We start from the raw sequence: 13,171 nt of genomic DNA, 5'->3' as shown, positions 1-13,171 counted from the left end.
CTGAAAAGATAACTCAGGTGACTCAGCTCATGGATCCAATGGATCCATGGGTACAATTTTTAATCCATCACTACTGGTGAATTCTTTTTTAAAAGAAACTTTATTACATATAATTACGACCTTCATTTAATTTTTTCCGCTATCTTGTTATTCAAAAACCATCATCATTTTTGTCTGACACGACGAGTACCTTACCTACCATTCTATGATCGGTGAACCATTTAATTTTTAAATTAAGTGCTTATGAATAAAGAAACAACAAGTTGTAAGGAAAGGAAGCTTAAACAGGTTGAATACCAAGATGATTACCCAAATTTATAGCAAGTTTTGATATTTAAGATGAAAGTTAAAAAAAAAATTGAAACAATATTTTGCATAACCACCCAGATTTCTTTTAAAACATTGCGTCGTCGGTGATTGTGTCAATTACAATGGCAGATTTAATGTTGTGCTTAAAAGGCTGATAATTGTGTGAAAATAAAATCCCACTCCTATTTTCATGTACTTTACAAAATATAAGTTAAAAATATGATTTATCGACATCATATTTAAAAAGTTATAAATTTGAATTTTGAAAAGTCGTTACTACCACAACCGCGAAGTGAAAAATAAAAAAAATAACCCCTGTCTATTGACTCCTACTCTTACCTCCAAGCGGGGGAATGAATTCCAACCCCTGTGGAAAGTTGTTGGGGGTAGCAAATGAGAGAGGGGGAGAGGTGTATCTGCTAAGAAACCTCTCCTTTCATCCAGGCGGCAGTGGAGGAATTCCCAACATGGAATCAACGGTAGCGTCTACAGTTTTAGTTAGGATGAACTACATGGCCAACACCTTATAGGGGTACTAAGACATATTCGGAGCTCAAGCTTGTAAGGAGCAGTTATGCCGGCTCTCGCCCTTGGAGTTTAAATCAAGGGTCTTGTCATTCAGGTTGAAGGTCGTGCGTTAGGGTGACTTCCTGATCACGTAAAGAAAAATCATTTTCGAAGCACCAAACGAACACACACAAGCGATTTAGATAGAACAAACTTTGGATATGCCTGAGGAAGGTCTCTTAATAGACCAAGTGCAGACAAAGAATTAGCTCTACACTGCTTTAAAGCACATATCATCCCTTATCAGGAAATGCGATGGGATGGATTAGGCAAAAAAGGATGAAAAACTGCGATATTTACTGTGGTGACTGTTACCGAGAAAACCAAAAGTGCGGCTTTGTCATTGGAGCCAGACTAAAGCAAAAAGCCTTGAGCTATAGGAACATCAACGAAAGCCTCATGACCATCCAGCGCATGCACCCTTACTGAAGAAAAGGATTACAACACCAAAGATATGTTCTTCGAGCTCTTGGACAAAGCATATGATCAGTACCCTAGCTACCATATTAAAATTGTTCTGGGCGATTTTATTGCAATGTGAAGGCATCTTTGGTGGAATAATCGGGAAAAACAGCCTGCATAACAACACTATCGATAGCGGATTCAGGCTGCGGGGCGAAACGTCATGGTAGTCAGGGAGCACCAAGGATGTCCGACCTTTCCGAGGTGCCAACATTGACTCGGAACACTGCCTCGTTGTAGCCAAGATAGCACTTCGGGTTTCCAGACCCAAGACAAAACAAGGAGATGTTGGGAGAAGATACAAAGCCGAACGGTTATAATTGAAGAGATTGTCAAATCCTTCTCCAACCGAGTCTCAAGTAAAATCTTTCAAAGTTCTCTGCCGCCAACACAATCTATCGAGAACCAGTGGCAACATTGCCAAAATGCAATCAGAGAAGCCGCCTCTGACGTGCTGGGTTTCATTCAGCCAACAACAAGGAACCCCTGGTTTGATGAGGAATGTCGGCAGGCAAATGCAGCCACACTACAGGCACGCTAAGCAATGCTGCATAAAAGGACGAGAGCTGCTCATGAGCTCTATGAGCAGAGGAAGCGAGAGGAACGCCAAATTCTCAGAAGGAAAAAGAGAGGGCATGAGAAGCGTGCGATCGAAGATGTTGAGAGGTTTAAAAGCAGGAATGAAGTTCGAAAGTTTTATGAACAGGTGAAACGAAATTCACAGGTACATAAACCTAGAACCGAAGGCTGCAAAGACGAAAGTGGAAACATCATAGTAGTCAATGCTGAGAATATGGAAGGACCACTTCTGCAGACTGTATATCGGCGACGACGAACCGAATTCCGCTGTCAGGCAGGATAATCCATTCAACATAGACAACGAAAGCCAACAATCCCGACCTCCCGACCTAGACGAAGTAAATATTACCGTATCTAAGCTGAAGTATAATAAAGCCACCGTAGCAGATTGCTTTAATGTCAAGCTCTTCAAAGCTGCTGGGGATAATTTGGTTACGAGTATGCACCAACGATGAATGAAAGATCAGAGTAGTCATTCCGTAATTTTCAAAACGATAATCGTCAAAACGATTATCCTTAACGATATCGTCAATAATTTGTTCAATCGTTTTCAGTATAAGTTCGTTGAGTATATTCAGAATGTCAAAATGAACTCAACGAAAGATAAGCTTGTTCAATAACTTGAAAATGTTATTAAACTTGGTTTTTCTCTATGGAAAAATTTGAAAATTTATAAAATATGTATTGTTAATAAACATGCCAACTATTTTGTGATGTTTATTGTTATTGTCACTTTTTGTGTTTTAATTTTTTGCCACCGAAGAATAAACTATAATATCAAAAATTTTGTTCAGCTGCAGTAATAATCCCAATTTTGTGCAAGGGAAGAAAGTGAAGACTCCATTTTATCCACAGAGAACATAACTTGGCTTCAAAAATATTTGTTGTTTCCAAAACTTCTTTGGATTAGTGCCCTTCGAATATACCAATTTTCCTCCGCCCCAAAGTTTAAATATATATAAAAAAAATGCTAACAAAAAACTAAACTACACCGAAACTTTTTACTTCAATTTGCTTAGTTATCAATGGAAATTAATAGCAGACGATACCTACTTAGCTATCGTGCAAATGCTATCGTTTTGACGATATCACTTTGACGATTATCGTCTTACGTGAAGTGAGACTATCGTCTAAACGATATCGTCTAACGATTATCGTTTTACGGAATGACCCTCCAGTATTGTCAGGAGGCCCTTTAAACTGCACCAACTATAGAGGAATCAGTCTACTCAGCCCATCGTCAACAACCTGATGGGTGCTTATTAGTGTGGTTTAAGATCGGGAAAATCCACAGTTGATCAAATATTCAAATTTAAACAAAACCTGAAAAACTCCCAAGAACATCAAATCGACACCCACCGTCATTAATTTCTAGGCTGCATATGACAGCATCTACAGGGACCAACTGTACAGGGCCATGTCTAGTTTTGACATCCCTGCCACTTCCGCGTCCGCTTGTGCAGGCTCCATAAAGATTGGAAACAACTTAACAGAACCTTTCGGCGTTAGACAAGGTGATGCTCTGTCAGGCCATTTGCTTAACATCGTCCTTGAAAGAATAGTAGATACAGAGCTCTCACATCAATACTAGAGGCACTATCTTTCAAAAGTCTGTATAATCCCAACCATATGCTAGATGTCAATGGGAGTATTGAGGCAGGGGCGGCAAAAATGAGTTTAGCGGTTAATGAGGTCAAAAAAAAGTACATGCTGTCATCAAAGAAGGTCCTACAACACCGACATCTCGGTCAAAACGTCACCATCGGCAGAAGTAAATTTGAGGTAGCTTAAGACTTTGTCTGCTATGAACACAGGAAACAACAACAGATCTAAGATACCCGTCCTGTTATCCAATGCAGAAGCATGAACTATGACAAAAGAGTCGTTTCGTGAGAAAAGTTCTTCGCGTGGTCAACGAGTCCGTATACATAGAAAGTGAATGGAGGAGACGATGGAACGATGAGTTGTACGCGCTGTACAACGATGTAGACCCGATTGGGATAAAAGTCCAACCACTCAGATGGCTGGGTCACGTAAAGCACGTGGGAACCAATTCTCTGGTCTGGAAAGTCCGTGCAAGGTGGCTTCACCCAACTTGGGGTGTCAACTGGCGACATCTATCAGATTTGTTTCACCTATTAAAAGAACCACAGATCATGATAGAAGGAGTATTAATACCTTTACTGAACACTACTGAAAAACTTCTTTTTGCAGCAAAATAGGATTTTCAAAAATGCAATCATTACCAAAGACGTTCATAAGTCCAATCTACATTAGAAGACGGTCTTATTATCAACTCCATGTATCATTCCTTACTGCTCTTGCTTTTGCAGTTTTGCAACCAAGCAAATGCACAATTATTCGAATCAAAAGTTCTAAAACTAATTAAAAACCAAAGCAAACCATTAAGAACTTGTTTCCGCTAAAGGAAATAAATTATTAACTATGCCAAAGAAAATAAAAAACTATTTTGGACTCTTGGTCATGGTAAAATACATAAAACGAAAAATTTGACAACAAAGCCCAGCCCTTGTCTATAAATTAAGCATATACTTACTTACTTACTTAAGGTGGCGCTACAGTCCGGGCGGACCTGGGCCTCAACCAACAAGCGTCTCCAGCCAGCTCGGTCCCTAGCTAGCTGTCTCCAGTTTCGCACGCCAAGTTGGTTGAGGTCCTCTCCCACCTGGGTGCGCCACCTGAGTCGCGGTCTTCCTCTACTGCGCCGTCCCTCGGGATTGGATTCGAAGACCTTCCGGGCTGGAACGTTGATGTCCATCCGCTCTACATGAACTAGCCATCGAAGCCGTTGGACTTTAATTCTGCTAACTAGGTCAGTGTCGCTGTACAGCCCGTACAGTTCGTCGTTATATCTTTTCCTCCATTCTCCATCTATGCGTACGGAACCAAAAATCACCCGAAGAATTTTTCTCTCGAAGCATCCTAAGACGCTCTGATCTTTCTTTGACAGGGTCCACGCCTCAGCGCCATAAATGAGAACCGGGATGATGAGTGTCTTATAGATGGTGATTTTACATGCTCGAGAGAGGACTTTACTTCTCAATTGCCTTCTAAGTCCAAAGAAGCAGCGATTTGCAAGAGTTATTCTTCGTTTGATTTCAGCGCTGGTGTCGTTGTCTGCATTAATAGCGGTGCCTAGGTAGACAAAGTCCTTAACTACCTCAAAGTTATAGCTGTCCATGGTGACGTTTTTTCCAATACGTCGTCGTTCAGTGTCCTTTTTTGATGACAGCATATACTTGGTCTTGCCCTCATTGACCACTAAACCCATCTTCTTCGCTTCCGTCGCAATGCTCAAAAACGCTCCACTGACATCACGCTTTGATCTTCCAATTATGTCAATATCATCTGCGTATCCGAGTAATTGGATGGATCTTTGGAAGATTGTGCCTCTAGTGTTGACGGTTGAGTTTTGCACAATTCTTTCCAGAACGATGTTGAAGAAGTCGCATGACAGTGCATCGCCTTGTCTAAAACCTTTTTTGACATCAAATGCATCGGTAAGATCTTTTCCGACCTTGATAGAGCAGCGTGCATTCTCCACCGTCATTCTGCACAAACGAATAAGTTTGACAGGGATGCCAAAACTAGACATTGCTCGGTAGAGCTCTTCCCTATAGATGCTGTCATACGCGGCTTTAAATCGATAAAGAGATGGTGGGTATCGATTTGAAACTCCTGGGTTTTTTCCAAGATCTGCCGTAGTGTGAATATTTGGTCGATAGTGGACTTTCCTGGTCTGAAGCCACACTGATAAGGACCAATCATGTTGTTGACGAATGGCTTCAGACGTTCACATAATATGGCAGAGAGGATCTTATACGCAATGTTAAGGAGACTGATGTCTCTGTAGTTGGCGCAGTTTAGAGGGTCTCCTTTTTTATGTATCGGGCACACTATGCTGAGATTCCACTCATCGGGCATGCTTTCTTCTGAACAAATTTTGCAGATGAGTTGGTGCATGCTCCGTACCAAGTCATCGCCTGCTGCTTTGAATAGTTCGGCGGTGGTGCCGTCAGCTCCAGCAGCTTTGTTTGACTTAAGTTTAGATATAGCTATCTTCACTTCGTCAAGGTCGGGTAGGCGGAATTGTTGATCTGCGTCGCCGAGGTTGAGTGGTTCTATCTCCCTTACAGCGGAATTCGGTTCGTCATCGCCGTTATATAATTTGGAGAAGTGATCTTTCCATATTCTCAGCATCGACTGTGGTTCTACTACGATGTTTCCCTTATCGTCCTTACAGGCTTCGGTCCTTACAGGCTTCGGTTCGTACCCTTGGGAGGTTTTTTTGTACCTTTTGGTAAAATTTACGAACCTCATTCCTGTTGTGACATCCCTCTATCTCCTCGATCGCGCGCTTCTCATGCTCTCTTTTTTCCGTCTAAGAAGCCGGTGTTCCTCTCTCCTCTTCTGCTCGTAGAGCTCGCGAGCAGCTCTCGTCCTTTTGTGCAGCGCCGTTTTGTATGCCTCTTGTTTCGCTGCGTGAGCTTGCCGGCATTCGTCGTCAAACCAGGGGTTTCGCTGTGTTGGCCGTGTGAAACCTAGCACCTCAGACGCCGAATTTCTGATGGCTGCAAGGCAATGTTGCCACTGGTTTTCAATGCTTAATGCAGGAAGCATAGGACTCCTTAGGAGGTTATTAGAGACTCGATCGGAAGACTTGCGATTGTAGCCGTCTAACGTCGAATCTTCTCACAGTACTTCCTTGTTTTGGCTTGGATCGGGATATCCGTAGCCGTACCTTGGTCCGAGTTAATGTTGGCCCTCAGAATGTTCGGATATCCTGGATACTGGAGAAGTGTCGTGCGTCGATCGCAATGTGGTCAATCTGGTTGACGGTTGATTGATCAGAAGATTTCCATGTCCCCTTGTGGATATTAAGATGCGTGAACTGCGTACTAGCTACCAGAACGTCTCGCCCCGCATCGAAATCGACTTGAGTCTAGTTCTAACAACAAATCCACAACCAAATAGACGCTGTCTTTGTTCTCGGAAGCAGTCGCCGCAGTATATATCGCAGTCTTTTAGTTTGCATCTGCCCGGTCCATCCCATCGCACTTCTTGGATGGCGGTAATATCTGCCTTGCAGTAGTTGGTCTGTTAAGGGACCTAACATTCCACGTACATATCCGAAGTTCGTTGTCCTTATTTTGATTGCGTGGGTTGTCAGCAGTGAATCCGTCCGTATCCGAGGCTTGTTGGTGCTTCGCAACTATTAAAGCTTTTACGTGGCCAAGAAGTCACCCCGACGGCACAACCCCCAACCTGGAGGGCCAGATCCTTAGTATAACTCCAAGGAAGGTTAGCCGGATAAACCGCTCCTTACAGGCCTGGGCTTCGAATATGTCGAAGAAGCCCTGTAAGGTGTTCGCTAAGTAGTTCAACCTCACTGGAACTGTAGACGCCATGATTCCATCTCGAGAATTCGTCCGCTGCCGCCTGGATAAGGAGAGGTGCCTTAGAGGAAGCACCTCTCCCCCCCCCTCTCTCGTTTGCGGCCCCCAACAACTTTCCACTGGGGTTGGAACCCAATCTCCAGTTGAGGTACTAGGCACCCTGTTGCCGCCTGTTAACATTTTTAAAATCTCTATAGCAGTAAGTTGAAGAAGAAACCACAGTTGAACAATCAAATGTTAGGTAAATTAAATCATGATTAGAGAAGAATGATGCAGACAGTAAAGAAGAACCTTCTCGGTGTGGCTTATAAAAATCATATCAAGTAAAGTACTACCGTACCTGGTGAAATGTGTTGGAGTAGCCATATTTACAGGAAATAAATTCAATGAGCCCATACTATCCACAAGTTCCGAGCTCCTTAGCACATCATGGTTGAAATCTCCCGCAACAATTATGGATGGAGACACAAAGGTTAACTAGTCTAATATAGAAAACAACAGTGTTATAATCTCAATGAAAAAGTACTCGCCTTCACTGGTGAATACTTGCGAATTATTTTGCGGTTTATACCTCTGCGTGTAAAGATTGCAACACCCCCGCCTTTACGACCACTTCTTTCACAGCGAAACACATTAAACCCATTCATGTTACAAAAACTATCATGAGAGAACCAAGTTTCACAAACACACACAATATCAATATTTAAATTCTCAAACAAAAAACGAAATTCATCTATCTTAGGATTTAAACTTTGGGCATTTAAATGGCAGACCTTCAAACCATGATACTGCTCCCCTAAAACTCGCATCATTGAGCGCGTAGATCCATGTTCACTCCCGAATTGGGACGCCCAATTACGATTATCAAAATTAAGGATTATTTATAAACTTATTTAATTTAAATAAACAACGTTTGACAGATTTATTAGAATTCCTTTAACAATTACTATAAAAAGCTTTCAAATAACGGAAGCAGTCCTTATTGTATCCCTCAAGAATCGGCCGACCCACTTTGTATGTGCATTCGGAAAACAGGTCAACATTTGGTAAATGGAACCAATAGTTCTTTGTGCCATCGGATCCATTCAATTGCAAAGTGTTTAGCTGGAACACCCCGAAATGGAAAGTTTTTCCATCGGTTTGGATACTTTGGACAACAATAGGCTTTGGAAGTTGCTCCACAGAATCCTAAAAGTATGAATCATAATATTACATTTCTCGATGTAATATGTTTGTCCCAAATGTACTTACCCCATAGAGCTGCTTAGCTCTAGCAGACGCAACAGTAAATGCTTTCATTAGGTTCCTCGATTGGAACTGAGTCGTTGACACTGGAGTTCCATGTAAGTTCTTAACATTTTCCTTATCGAAGTGAATGAAAATTGTGTGAGGATGGCTACACGATAGGGCGCTTCGGAGTGCTAAAGAATATCATAAGACAACTCTTCAACTTTTGTTTCCATTTCGTATTAAGATGAAACTTACGGTAGCTATTTTTGGGTGCATAAATGTTTCTCTTGGGGATTGTGATGGTGTGTTTGATGGGATACAAGTCGGGGATTTCACCTTCATACTTTCCTTTGACCGCTTCAATTGGCTTTGTCGCTGTCATGAGAGTTTCAGCACAGAGTTCAAACTGCAGCAAGTCATCATCTTTCAAGAGGTTTACATTGAAGTTTGCATTGTCGAAGATTTGCCTCCGAGAAGTCACAGAGTTGCCCGAAAGCTTCTCGCACTCAAAAATTAGTTTATTAATTAGAAGACGTCTGTGGAAGGAGAAAACGAATACAAGAAATTAATTTAAAACAAACGTGGCCCCAGATTTCAATAACCTCCTTCTGCTATATGAAATTCCGTATTCTCTTGGCAAATTAAAAGCAGGCCTTTCGGGAATCTTAATTTTAGGTAATTTCACCTGCTCCGCATCGAAGACGTGCGACAGCATTATAGAGTTCTGGACATTCTTATCAACATTGCTATTCAATTGCATTTTATTGATAGTTTCCTCGATGTTTTTTGGAAATCCTTCGATTTCAATTGACTTGGTTAGAACTTGTGCTTGTGCAACACCCTCCAGTAGGACATTCGAGTCGCCAAAGATGTGACACGGTTTTGAATGCCAATCGGGATGGGTTGCATCTTGAGGAATTTCGGTGACTCGTTGGTCTTCAAAAACTAACATTTTATGTCTGAAAAGTTAAAAGTTTTATTTTACTTTATGGAAATAGAATGAAATCATACTCACTCTGTTTTCGGTCGTTGTTCTTTGAGAACATCCTTCGGGTCACAAACTGCGATTCCCAGCTTTTCAAGTTCTGCTGCTGCCCCAGTGTCGCGAGCTACACGTTTGCCTTGAATTAACCAATGCTTTTTGAACATCCATCCCAAATGCTGGGCACATAATTTGTTCGTAAAACGCATTTTTATTTAAGAATAATGAAGAATTAAAATTTTAATAAAAACATAGGTTATTCAACACCCAAAGCAGATTTGACATAAGCGGTCTAATCTGTCAAAGTGACTTTTAAAATGTAGTAGATGAGAAAGAGAAATGAGTATTAAGTAAAGTCTTACATGGGTCAGAAGTACAACAACATTGTTCATCAACCTTAAGGTACCAGTTAAATCTAGCTTTTGCTAACTTTCCCTAATCTAATCTATTAAAGATAAATATTTTGTGAAATATTGAAAGTTGTTTATATTTTTGAACAGCTTTCTTAATTTAGCAGTCCAACTATTTTTATCTCTGACAACAATACTCGCACACAGATATGGTTGAGAGTTGTAAGTCACTAGGCCCTGGTTCTTCATGGACTGTTGCGCCACCTAGTTTATTTATTTATTTATTTAACTATTTTTATAAGGTTTAACAAAAATAATCTATCTAAGACAGTCTATCAAACACGAGATTTAATGCAGTGATAAGTAGATAGATAAGAAAAGAAGTTCTTACGTCTGCAAATAAAAATACATACGAATGAATAAACGTGTGTGTGTGAGAAATTTGTATTACCGTTGGCGAATTGAGAACCGTTGATTCGACTTAAATGTCATATCCGAATCGAACCCGAATGAAGCGAGAGGTGTTGGAGTTTGGTTCTTAGAAAAAAACTAAAATGAATATTGTGAACAATTTTCTTCGACCTTTTACTCACTTGGGCCACTTACTCGCGATGAAAAAGAAGGCGATTTCAATTTCAAAAAAAATTTCCAAATAAAACTTTTACTCATTCAACAGGTTTGGCTGGCGCTGGATTATAAGCTTAAAATCAAAAGAAGCATTTTCTTTCATTTAAAAGACAGCGAAATATACTCTTAAAAACGTCAATAGTCCTTTCTATTATATTTCTGCCTTTGGTGTGTTACTCCAATGGGGTTTCCACCTTGTAGTGGTGGGAAGGCTTACACTTAAATTTTCAGCTGAACAGCTCTAGATTTTTATTTCTTAAGTCGTCAGCTGATCAGCTGAGATTTTTAGGTAAACTAAGAAGAACCAAAAACGAAAAACCATGCACAAAAAAAGAATGAAAAACCAGCGGGGATATACGCTGAAACGTCGCCAGAAGTCAAGGCTGCCGGCGCGGGCTTTGCCTCTCCAACAGTAGGAGGGGAGAAGCCGCCAGTGACAGACAAGAACGCACATAAGGACAACACTACAGGGAACACAGGAACGACTATTACGAAGAGGACTTTCTTCTCACTCCTTTTTCCAACCTCAGTGTATAGGATGGAGCTAGCATCGGAACACTAGAGACTGACGACGACTCATGTTCAGTTTCTAGCTCAACCCTCTCACGATTGTCGACCACTTCAGTTCGGAGTATAATCTCCAACTGTAAGAAGACAATTAAACGACTTGGGGAAAGCAAATGGGAGGAATTGACAGCAAACGAGCAGATACGACTTTTCGACGGTCGTGCTTTCCTTAAGAACGAGCCTCTTATGATTGAGGGGGGCATGTGCCCAAACATCAGGGGAGGCGGATTCAAAAGGAAATACTGGCGTGGGTGCGCTGATGGGACCGCTCAATCCACCGATTGAAATAATTCAATCCAAGAAAGGAACGACCCCTTCAGTTGCACCCCCGATTAGGGAGCAGACGCCGTTGCAAACGTTGAAGCCATCTACATCTGCCGAATCCAGTACGGGGCCATGTGCAACAACGGGCATGGAGAATGGTAAGACGGTCTCGAAGGAGACGAATCTGAAGGGTGCTTGTGAAAACAGTACAAGGGGCCAGGTCCCCGAATGCAGCTCTAGCATAAACCCTTCACCTTCGTCAAGCAGCAGTGTCATGGACGTTACTTCAGTAAGTATCTAGGACGACAAAAACGGTGATCGAGAAAAAGACTACTAAAGTTCTCACCGAAGACAGAGTACTTCAGAGGAGAATACGAAACACTGAACGCACAATTCGACGCCTATCCAAGAAAGATCCGAACTCCTTAACGGCAAGGGATAAGATAGTGCTCGAAAACGCTACACGCAACCTAAAGACACTGACAGCAGCGAATAAAAACAAAAATATTTCGACGAAGAACCTGATGAAGGAGAAGGAGATGGTGTGCCATGTGCCTCCCCTGGACCCTGATTCAGTGGAAAAAACGTCCAAGAGAACAAGGCAGGATGACACACTTTCACCCACGAAAAGATCACCCCTGCAGAAAAAAAAAAGACTTTGGGTACAGAAGAGACGTTGGAGGCGCGTAAATTCGCCATTACGAATGAATGGTTTGACGTGATGAATGTGCGTGTACCCTGCTGATGCGAGAGAAAGAGTCCACGCTAATAGGCTCGCAATTGGAACTCCAAAATGGAATATTTATCGAGATGTCCGAAACGATATCAAAAATGAGAGTCATCGGCAAAAGTTCTCTATTACTATTCCAAAAACGTAAGATTCTAATTCATCCATGAAATAAATTAACAAATAATAAAATGTTCGACGTATGTTTAAGGCATACTTGAGTCAAACACAGCATTGAAGCTTTTATTCGAAGAGCTCAAGAACCACTTTGGATTTAAGTATATTTTGACATACCGACTAAACCAAGATGTGTTGGAAAATACTCTTGGTTTACTGAGGGCTAAAGGAGGCCTTCATGACCATCCGGATCGTCAGGAATTCAAATAAAGGCTAAGATCACACATCTTAGGTCGCAATGAAGGCGTTATTTCCGATAATGTTAATGTAAGCTTTTAATTTAATGGGAAGACAACTGTTTACATTTTTAGCACTTCATTTGTTCGCACTTATTAAAAAATAGAAACTCCTACTGTCGTAGTCTTATTATTCTTTCATTCATTTCATAAACTTGCAACTCTAAACTTTACTTCATAAAACTCCACCTTCAGTTCATCGTACTACCAAAAACATTAATTCTTACAAAACAGTCCTCAGGCAGACTAAAAGTCCAGCACTATTTGTATTTTGTATTGTGAAGAAATATAACTTAATAACTTAACACTGAATGGAATTGTCCAGAAAATATATTAATCATAGAGTAATTAATTTCAATATTGAGTTGAATGAAAAATCTTGGTCCACTGTAATTTTGCGATAAGTAATTTGATTTGACAGTTAGGGAGGTTTTTCTTGGTTAATTTTCCATTTAACTTTTCAATAAAGTTGTCGAAATGTAAGGAACATTTTTTGACAGCTGGCCAATCAGACACTAGAAACTTGCCTTGCCTCCCAGTCCCTTTTGTTGTCTGAATCTGCCCATCTTAATGCACTTGAATAATGTGGTCTGAATTTTTCAAATTCCTGTACCGGCAATTAAGTTTCTGGGACCTTAGCTTGGAATTGTTGAAGGGGATAACTTCTGCCAGTTCTT

General features: G+C 41.0%; 1 protein-coding gene across 1 annotated transcript; it reads right to left on the bottom strand.

Moving 5' to 3' along the window:
* Positions 1-8,211: 8,211 nt before the first annotated feature.
* LOC129938824 (39S ribosomal protein L37, mitochondrial) lies at positions 8,212-9,837 on the bottom strand. The gene is made up of 5 exons (XM_056046613.1): positions 9,580-9,837; positions 9,167-9,523; positions 8,820-9,100; positions 8,586-8,755; positions 8,212-8,522 (listed from the first exon to the last, which is right to left on the bottom strand). Exons 1-5 carry the CDS (start codon positions 9,753-9,755, stop codon positions 8,271-8,273), a joined length of 1,236 nt encoding a protein of 411 aa, XP_055902588.1. The 5' UTR covers positions 9,756-9,837; the 3' UTR covers positions 8,212-8,270.
* Between the last annotated feature and the right edge of the window lie 3,334 nt (positions 9,838-13,171).

This window comes from Eupeodes corollae, chromosome 1, assembly GCF_945859685.1.
Source record: "Eupeodes corollae chromosome 1, idEupCoro1.1, whole genome shotgun sequence".
Classification (NCBI taxonomy): Eukaryota; Metazoa; Arthropoda; class Insecta; order Diptera; family Syrphidae; genus Eupeodes; species Eupeodes corollae.
This window is presented reverse-complemented; position numbering and strand designations above follow the sequence as displayed.

Coding starts and splice junctions, on each gene's coding strand:
- LOC129938824 (XM_056046613.1), bottom strand. CDS start 9,755: ATGCGTTTTACGAACAAATTATGTGCCCAGCATTTGGGATGGATGTTC. Junction 9,524..9,579: donor GAACAACGACCGAAAACAGA/GTGAGTATGATT, acceptor TTAACTTTTCAG/ACATAAAATGTTAGTTTTTG. Junction 8,756..8,819: donor TGCACCCAAAAATAGCTACC/GTAAGTTTCATC, acceptor GATATTCTTTAG/CACTCCGAAGCGCCCTATCG.